This window comes from Pelophylax lessonae (assembly GCF_965119305.1).
Source record: "Pelophylax lessonae genome assembly, chromosome: 13".
Lineage (NCBI taxonomy): Eukaryota > Metazoa > Chordata > Amphibia > Anura > Ranidae > Pelophylax > Pelophylax lessonae.
The window spans coordinates 7,042,418-7,052,125 of NC_138780.1; the positions used below are offsets into that span (position 1 = coordinate 7,042,418).

General features: G+C 49.3%; 1 protein-coding gene across 2 annotated transcripts in view; it reads left to right on the forward strand.

Annotated features, from left to right (window-relative positions):
- Positions 1-3,951, forward strand: part of RNF115 (ring finger protein 115) — a 47,004-nt gene extending 43,053 nt beyond the window's left edge. The window contains exons 7-10 of one of the 2 annotated variants that reach the window (XM_082242722.1): positions 1,180-1,273; positions 1,733-1,848; positions 3,087-3,263; positions 3,349-3,951. In XM_082242722.1, coding sequence (XP_082098848.1) covers positions 1,180-1,273; positions 1,733-1,848; positions 3,087-3,218 — 342 coding nt within the window. In that variant the 3' untranslated portion in view covers positions 3,219-3,263; positions 3,349-3,951. Of the gene's footprint in view, positions 1-1,179; positions 1,274-1,732; positions 1,849-3,086 lie in introns of both variants that reach the window. The other variant, XM_082242721.1, reaches the window with a different exon arrangement.
- The last annotated feature ends 5,757 nt before the right edge of the window (positions 3,952-9,708 follow it).

Consider the following 9,708-nt stretch of genomic DNA (forward strand, 5'->3'; position numbering starts at 1 on the left):
TATCGCAGGGGGGGCAGTATGTGAAGGCGGTATCACAGAGGGGCAGTATGTACAGGAGAGGAGTGCAGGAGGTATCAGGGGGCAGTATAACCAGGAGAGGAGTGCGGGAAGTATCATGGGGGGGCAGTATGTGAAGGTGGTATCACAGGGTTGGCAGTATGTGCAGGAGAGGAGTGCAGGAGGTATCCCAGGGGGGCAGTATGTGCGGGAGGTATCATGGGGCATAATGTGAAGGAGTTATCACAGGGGACAGTATGGGCAGGAAAGGAGTGCAGGAGGTATCACAGGGGGGCAATATGTCCAGGAGAGGAGTGCAGGAGGTATCACAGGGGGGCAATATGTCCAGGAGAGGAATGAAGGAGGTATCACAGGGGGGCAATATGTCCAGGAGAGGAGTGCAGGAGGTATCACAGGGGGGCAATATGTCCAGGAGAGGAGTGCAGGAGGTATCACAGGGGGGCAATATGTCCAGGAGAGGAATGAAGGAGGTATCACAGGGGGGCAATATGTCCAGGAGAGGAGTGCAGGAGGTATCACAGGGGGGCAATATGTCCAGGAGAGGAGTGCAGAAGGTATCACAGGGGGGGCAATATGTCCAGGAGAGGAGAGCAGGAGTTATTACAGTGAGCCGTGTTTCCAGAAGAGGAGTGCAGGAGGTATCACAGGGGGCAGTATGGGCAGGAATAGAATGCAGGAGGTATCGCAGGGGGAGGGGGGGAATATGTCCAGGAGAGGAGCGCAGGAGGTATTGCAGGAAATTGTATTTCCAGGAGAGGGTGTAGGAGGTATCACTGGGGGGCAATATGTCCCGGAGAGGAGAATAGGAGGTATTACAGGGAGTCATATTTCCAGGAGAGGAGTCTAGGAGGTATCACGGGGGGGGGGGCAATATGTCCAGGAGAGGAGAGCAGGAGGTATTACAGGGAGCTGTATGTCCAGGAGGTATCACGGAGGGCAGTATGTCCAGGAGAGGAGTACAGATGGTATGATAAAGTTATGACTATATGGTAGATATATTTTATGAACTGACAGTTTGCCAGGCAGGTAATAAAGGGGTGCTTGGTGACGCACCACACCTTGGGTGATCACCTGTAGGTTGTTCCCCCTATCATAGACATAACCGGATCATATTTACATCTAATTAGTTACCCTTAACCGAATCTTCTCTCTCTCTCACAGCTCCTGGGCCAGTTAGAAAACACTGGACCCCCTCCTGCCGACAAAGAGAAAATCTCCTCCCTCCCAACCGTCACAGTCACACAAGAGCAAGTGGGTGAGTATCCAACATGCCTCCTTCCTTCTTCATCCTTAGCACAACAGGGAATGTTCCATGTTGGATGCCAAGTCCTCCAACGGCCTGGGAGAATGTCGTCCCCCCAACGGCCTGGGAGAATGTCGTCCCCCCAACGGCCTGGGAGAATGTCGTCCCCCCAACGGCCTGGGAGAATGTCGTCCCCCCATGTCGTCCCCCCAACGGCCTGGGAGAATGTCGTCCCTCCAACGGCCTGGGAGAATGTCGTCCCTCCAACGGCCTGGGAGAATGTCGTCCCCCCAACAGCCTTATACCACCAGTGTCCAGGACTGATCAGCTCAGCATGAAGGTCTCACTTTACAGGAGACAGACCCCATATTCTGAAATCGTAACTGTTTGTGACAAAAATGACATTAAGAAGGAAAGCGAACATTTAGAGGCTTTGCCATCCCCCTCGATCAATCTCTCTTTATGTTGCAGACATGGGTCTAGAGTGTCCGGTGTGTAAAGACGATTACACGGTATCGGAACAGGTGCGGCAGCTGCCCTGCAATCACTTCTTCCACGGAGACTGTATCGTGCCTTGGCTGGAAATGGTAAGTCCCTCCGTTTGTCCCATTTATCGGCTTTCTGACCAGGAAAGTGTTGAAATGGCACCATTGAATGAATGAAGGCGGAGCCATGTTACTATGCCCACATCCTGCCCACCACCTTCTCTTTTTCTTTCTTTTCTTCCCCTCCTTTTTTTTTTTTTCATTGTTTTCATATTAACACGGATCTAGGCAAGACGCTTAAAGCTGAGCTCCAGCTTTTGATACTCTTTTTATACTGATACACTTTTGGACCAAACAAACCATGTCCCTCACTAACATGTGAGGCCGCTGGATGTGCGGTATAAACTGTGTATATGACAAAGGACTGTATTATCCCACGCTACCAGTACTGGTACTTTTTATGTAGGTCAAAATTCTAGTGGTTGGCTGCAGGCAGCATAATTTGTGTTCCCACAATGTGAATCACTAAAAAAACAAGCTACTTGTTGCTGCACCTATTTCAATAAAGTGCATGGTAATTAATCATAAATGGTAATCATTGTTTATATAAACTTTCATCCATATGTAGCACCCTCCTAGGTAGGTGCTAGTGAGGACATGGCTCGGTTTGGCGGGGGGGGGGGGGGGGGTGAGTGTAGCACCCTCCTAGGTAGGTGCTAGTGAGGACATGGCTCGGTTTGGCGGGGGGGTGAGTGTAGCACCCTCCTAGGTAGGTGCTAGTGAGGACATGGCTCGGTTTGGCGGGGGGGTGAGTGTAGCACCATCCTAGGTAGGTGCTAGTCAGGACATGGCTCTGTTTGGCGGGGGGGGTGAGTATAGCACCCTCCTAGGTAGGTGCTAGTGAGGACATGGCTCGGTTTGGTGGGGGGTGAGTGTAGCACCCTCCTAGGTAGGTGCTAGTGAGGACATGGCTCGGTTTGGTGGGGGGGTGAGTGTAGCACCCTCCTAGGTAGGTGCTAGTGAGGACATGGTTTGGTGGGGGTGAGTATAGCACCCTCCTAGGTAGGTGCTAGTGAGGACATGGCTCGGTTGGGGGGGGGGGGGGGTGAGTGTAGCACCCTCCTAGGTAGGTGCTAGGTAGTGAGTATAGTTTTTGGCTCTGTCTGCCTATCAGAGGAGCAGCAGGCAAATCTATATTGCTCTCTGCTTATTGGAGACCAGGATCTGTTAGTGAGGTCTGAGTACTGTTGCCTTGGTTGCAAGGAAGAAAAAGTCAAACATTTTTTGTTTTTTTGCAGAGCGTCATTTTAACCTTTTTCTTTCCTTCCTCCCCCCTTTAGCATGACACATGCCCCGTCTGCCGAAAGAGTTTAAATGGCGAGGACTCGACCCGCCCTTCTCCCAGCTCCGGGTCCTCCGACAGCAACAGCTACAGCAGCGACAGCCATTCACACGACCAATGGACCTACTAAAGGCCCTCTCGGAAACCCATTCCCGCGGCGTGTACAGTATACGAGGTCAGTCCAGAAAGGCTTATGGGAGGGGTCCCTGGAAGACCCTAGACGTTGCCACAAACCATCATTTTTTTCGCCAACCTTCCAGATTCCACCACCCGCCGAATGAAAGGGGGACCTCATAGAATAAAGTGCTGCTTGGCTCCAGAAAAATGTGAACTCCTTTTTTAGTTTTGCTGTATGAGCAGCGACCAAGTCCCTGTTCAAAGTGGAGATTTAGGTTTCTGGACTCCCAGCAGTTCCCGCTTGTCCAAGTCGCAAAATCCCAGTTCAGTGGGGATTGTGTGCACGCCGGGGGAGTCGACCAGAGACCCAGCAGAGCCACGCAGTAGGTTGTCCCCGGGATCATGTGACCTCCTTGAATATGAATTATGAATTCTTTTAGACTCCGTATTGCTCGGCCTTGTGACTGGACAATTATCCCCCTCCTCGTGACATCTCACCGCTCTCCTATCAGGACTTGAATATTGAGATCCTTGGGGTTTTTCTTTTTTGTTTTTTCATTTTTTCACATAATTTTGACCACATTGTCCTCTCCCGATTTCCCCTCTTTTAGTTCCCCTTTTTGGCTGGGCGTGGGGCACACAATGAAAGGGGGTCTAAAAAAAAAAAACAAGAAAACCGGTCTATTGACCATATATACTATTAAATATTTGTAAAGTTAACATAAATTTGTTCATATACCCTGAAACGCTTAGAGTTTTATGTGTGTTTGTTCTCCATGGTGGCCCTGCTTCTATAGATTGGTTCCATGTACCAAAGGCACCTTGTATTGAAAAATGTTGGGTCGGTGTTGGGGGGGAACAAAAATGACTCCCTTTAATACAAAGCTGCCCCTGCAGTGCCTGATGTCTGCCACAAGGTGTCCTCAGTCTCTTCAATCCAAATCTGTCCCCTGCAGTACTTGTTATCTGCCACAAGATGTCCTTGAGCTCTTTAATCTGATTCTGCCTCCTGCAGTACATTGGCTGTGCCACAAGATGTCCTCAGTCTCTATTCAGTTCCAAGCTTTTTCCCGTGCAGTACTAGTTCTCAACCTCAAGATGTCCTCAGTCTTTCCAATCTGAACCTGCTCCCCTGTATTAGTTGCCCTCCTGCCACAAGATGTCCTCGGTCTTTTCATTCCAAACCTGTCCCTTGCAGTATGTTTTCTCTGCCACAAGAGGTCTTCAGTTTCTCCTCAATCCATAAATATTCCCCTGCAATACTTGCCCTCTGCCACAAGATGTCCCCAGTCTCTTCAATCCAAAATTGTCCACTGCAGTACTTGTTCTCTGCCACATGATGTCCTCGTTCTTGTGGTCTGAACGATGCCCAATATCACTTAACCTGTCCCCCTGCAGTAGTATTTCTCTACCACAAGATGTCCTCAGTCTTCCTTCAATCTGAACCTGCCCCTCTGCAGTATGTGTCCTCTGCCACAAGCTGTCCTTTGTCTTCCTTCAATTGTAACCTCCCCCCCCCCTGCAGTAGTATTTCTCTACCACAAGATGGCCTCAGTGTTTCTTCAATCTGAACCTGCCCCCCTACAGTATTTGCCCTCTGCCACACGATGTCCTCAGTCTTGTCAATCCAAAGTTGTCCACTGCAGTACTTGTTCTCTACCACAAGATGTCCTCAGTCTTCCTTCAATCTGAACCTGCCCCCTGCACTATGTCTCCTCTGCCACAAGATGTCCTTTGTCTTCCTTCAATTGGAACCTGCCCCCCCCCCCCCCTCCCTGCAGTATATATCCACCTCCACAAGATGTCCTTAGTCTCTCTTCAATCTGAACCTGCCCCCCTGCAGTATTTGCCCTCTGCCACAAGATGTTCGCAGTCTCTTCAATCCAAAGTTGTCCACTGCAGTACTTGTTCTTTGCCACATGATGTCCTCATTCTTCTGGTGTGAATGATGCCCAACATCACTTAACCTGTCCCCCCTGCAGTAGTATTTCTCTACCACAAGATGTCCTCAGTGTTTCTTCAATCTGAACCTGCCCCCTGCAGTATTTGCCCTCTGCCACAAGATGTCCTTAGTCTCTCTTCAATCTGAACCTGCCTCCCCCCCCCCCCCACTGCAATATTTGTCCTCTGCCACAAGATGTTCGCAGTCTCTTCAATCCAAAGCTACCCCCTCCTATAGCTGTTGTCTGCCACAAGGTGCCCTCAATCTCTTCAATTCAGAGCTGTCCCCTGCAATACTTGCCCTCTGCCACAAGATGTCCTCATTCTTCTAGTCTGAATGACACCCAACATCACTCACCTGAGAAGACTGAGGACATATTGTAAGTACAGGGTGTCAGAGGCTCCCTGGAGGAGGGGTGTTACCACAGCACCTTGAAGTCAGTGTAATAATTCAGAGTGGTGCCCGTGTCATCCTGTTCTTGTCTCTCTCTGCATCAGTGAGGACCCCCCCCCCCCCCACCCCACTGCTAGAAGAAGATAAAAAAAAAAAGGACCCAGAGGTATTGGCTTAGTGAATTTGAGGTTGGTTGGGTTTGAAAAGCTTGGAATTTGCCACTATACATGGTCTCTGCCTACCACCAGCGATGGGAAGTGATGAGCCAGGACAGGCTATAGGAGCAGCCGGATGTTCAGAACTGTTGTCCTGGTCCTTGTTTCATTACTTTGTCTGAGCTGGAACAAGTGTGCAGCTCTGCCTTTACTGGCTACATACTTGTGAATGTTGCGTAATGAGGATCCTGTGACCTCCACCCTCTAAAGATTAGGAACAATTATAATAAGCAGGGATAAGTCCCTTTTACAGGAACCCTCCAGAGGGAAGGATGGAATATGCTATTGGTGACTTCTCATCCCGTAAATGCTATTTTCCTGAAATGGTCATCCCCCGGCTTCATTATGTTAAGCCTCTGACCCAGTGCTAGTGTGTGTGTAAGGTCATCTGACTTTGTTGTAATGTTCCTATTTTACACGCTTGTTCTGGGTTCAAAACTCAGGAACTACTGATAAAGCCAAAGGAGGTGGAGGTTCTGTATAAGGGCCAAGGAGTTGGCATTTTCAGAAGGTCATCAGTGGCAGATCCATTCCATCCCTTACCTCCTTTGTCAAACACCTAAAAAGAAATAATTGGCTGGAGGTACATTGCAAAGGGAACTTGTTATGAAAGAAGTTGGCTCCATTTCCAAACCATTCTAAAAATGCTAGCTTTCTGGCTCTGAAGCGGTTTTTTTTTTTGGAAGTACTTGTTCTCTACCACAAAATGTCCTCAGTCTTTCCAATCTGAACCTGTCCCCCTGCAGTACATGCCTGCCACAAATGTCTTGGCTTTCTAACTAGTATCTGTCCCCCTGCAGTACCTGCCTCTGCTGCAAGATGTCTTCAGTCCTTCCATTCTGAACCTGTCCCCCTGCAGTACTGCCTCAGCCACAAGATGTCCTCAGTATTTCCAAATGGAACCTATCCCCCTGCAGTATATGCCTCTTCCACAAGATGTCCTCAGTCTTTCCAAGCTGAATCGGCCCTTTTTCAGTACCTGCCTCTGCCATAAGATGTCCTCAGTCCTTCCAATCTGAACTTCCCCCCTGCAGTACCTGCCTCTGCCCCCGCCACAAGATGTCTTCAGTCTTTCCAATCTGAACTTCCCCCCTGCAGTACCTGCCTCTGCCCCCGCCACAAGATGTCTTCAGTCTTTCCAATCTGAACTTCCCCCTGCAGTACCTGCCTCTGCCACAAGATGTCTTCAGTCTTTCCAATCTGAACTTCCCCCCTGCAGTACCTGCCTCTGCCCCCGCCACAAGATGTCTTCAGTCTTTCCAATCTGAACTTCCCCCTGCAGTACCTGCCTCTGCCACAAGATGTCTTCAGTCTTTCCAATTAAAATCTGCCCCCCTTCAGTACCTGTCTCTGCCACAAGATGTCCTCAGTCTTTCCAATCTGAACCTGCCCTTCTGCAGTACCTGCCTCTGCCATAAGATGTCCTCAGTCTTTCCAAACCTGCCCCCTTCAATACCTGCCTCTTCCATAAGATGTCTTCAGTCTTTCCAATCTGATCCTGTCCCTCTGCCAGAAGATGTCCTCAGTCTTTCCAATCTGAACTTCCCCCCTGCAGTACCTGCCTCTGCCACAAGATGTCCTCAGTCTTTCCAATCTGAACTTCCCCCCTGCTGTACCTGCCTCTGCCATAAGATGTCCTCAGTCTTTCCAATCTAAATCTGTCCCCCTGCAGTACCTGCCTCTGCTACAAGATGTCCTCAGTCTTTACAAACCTGCCCCCTTCAATACCTGCCTCTTCCATAAGATGTCTTCAGTCTTTCCAATCTGAACCTGCCCCCCACCCCACAGTACCTGCCTCTGCCATAAGATGTCCTCAGTCTTTCCAAACCTGCCCCCTGCAGTACCTGCCTCTGCCATAAGATGTCCTCAGTCTTTCCAATCTGAACTTCCCCCCTGCAGTACCTGCCTCTTCCATAAGATGTCTTCAGTCTTTCCAATCTGAACCTGTCCCTCTGCCAGAAGATGTCCTCAGTCTTTCCAATCTGAACCTGTCTCCCTGCAGTACCTGCCTCTGCCAAAAGCTGTCCCCCCGCATTACTTCTTTTCTGCCACAAGATGTCCTCAGTCGGATGCTGTCCCTTTCAATATTTTGGCTTGCCCAGAACAGGATTACATTCTAACAATGCCATTTTCTGACTCATTTGCTACATGCTTGTTCCAGCCATAGCCAGGCAACTGGCAGCCCATGTAGCTTTCATGGGTTGCGTATTGTAAAAGAAACCTGAACTGGGAGAAGTACATAGACTGCCATTGCTAATAATGTTTCCTCATACCTTGGGCTGGCGTTTCTTATATTTTTCCTTCCTCTTCATCAGCATGAGAATGTCATTTTTTATATAAAACTATTCCATATTTCATACACCTTATTTTCTACCTGGTGATGACTTCACTGGGTCTCTGTGCTTCTCTATGCAATGCTGGTGGGAGGAGTCAGCAGAGTGCTAAAAATAGCTTCCTGAAAACATTGGCACCATGCCTCAATTCTCCTCCCAAGAGCCCTCAGCTGCTGCAAGCAGGGGGAGGAGTTATGCAAATATCAACACACATTGATGAGCAGGAGTCAGTCTGGAGAAGTGGGAGTTCCTAGGCAGGCTGAATTTGCATAGGTAACACTCCCATGTAATGCTGAGCCTCCGTGATTAAAAATAAGTGAAATCCAATGAATGAAGGGGGTGGAGCCAGAGACAGTCAGGCTGGGGGGGAAAGCACTAAGATGGTGCTGGACGTCCTCCAGTTCAGAGAGGCGGGGCTCTATCTGACTTGCTGCAGCTTCTAATGCACATTGTGAGAAGCTCAGAGGAAGCAATTTCAGTCCAGGAGATGAGCTGATACAACTTGGGGAAGGAGGTCAGATTTTAAGGAATTCTGGCTGTGCTGCACCTCAGCTTCCACACCAGAGGGCAGCACAGTGCCTTTTATACAACTGGAGGATGTAGGCCTTCTGCCTGTGCAGTACCCCGGTTTCCACACCAGAGGGCAGCACAGCACTGTGACTTCCATCCTCAGTCTTGTTATAGGCACAGTGCTGTGCTGCCCTCTGGGGTGGAAGCCAGGGTACTGCACAGGCAGAAGGCCGACCCTCCATCCTCCAGTTGTATATTCAAAGCTGTGCTGCCATCTGGTGTGGAAGCCAGGGTACTGCACAGGCAGAATGCCGACTTCAATCCTCTAGTTGTATATTAGAGGCTGTGCTGCCCTCTGGTGTGGAAGCCAGGGTACTGCACAGGGAGAAGGCCGACCTCCATCCTCCAGTTGTATAGAAGGCACAGTGCTGTGCTGCACTGCCCTCTAGGGGGAAGCTGGGGTACTGCACAGGCAGAAGACTGACTTCCATTCTCAGTCTAGTTATAAGCAGTCTTCTGCCTGTGCAGTACCCCAGCTTCACACCAGAGGGCAGCACAGCACTGTGCCTATAACTAGACTGAGGATGGAAGTCAGCCTTCTGCCTGTGCAGTACCCTGGTTTCCACACCAGAGGGCAGCACAGCCTCTAATATACAACTAGAGGATGGAAGTTGTCATTCTGCCTGTACAGTACCCGAACTTCAACACCAGAGGGCAGCACAGCACTGTGCGTTTTATATAACTGGGACATGGAGGTCTGCCTTTGCAGTACCCTGGCTTCAGCCCCAGAAGACAGCACTGTGCTATTATATATATTACACACTGGGGGATGGGATCCATCCCCCAGTTATATATAACTGGGGGATGGAGGCCACATTTCCCATTCTGCAGAATAGATGAAAAAGTTTATACAATACATACAGGCGATACAAACCTATTACCATACGGCAGAGCCATCCTAAGCGTTAGTCCCTCTACATTATGTATAAATAACTTTTATTAAATGTTGATATTACAAAGTCCATCCACATCTGACAATAGGGGGCAGCACAAAATATATATAAAAATCTCTCCGGGTTCAATATAAAAGAAATCTAGTTGATTCTATTC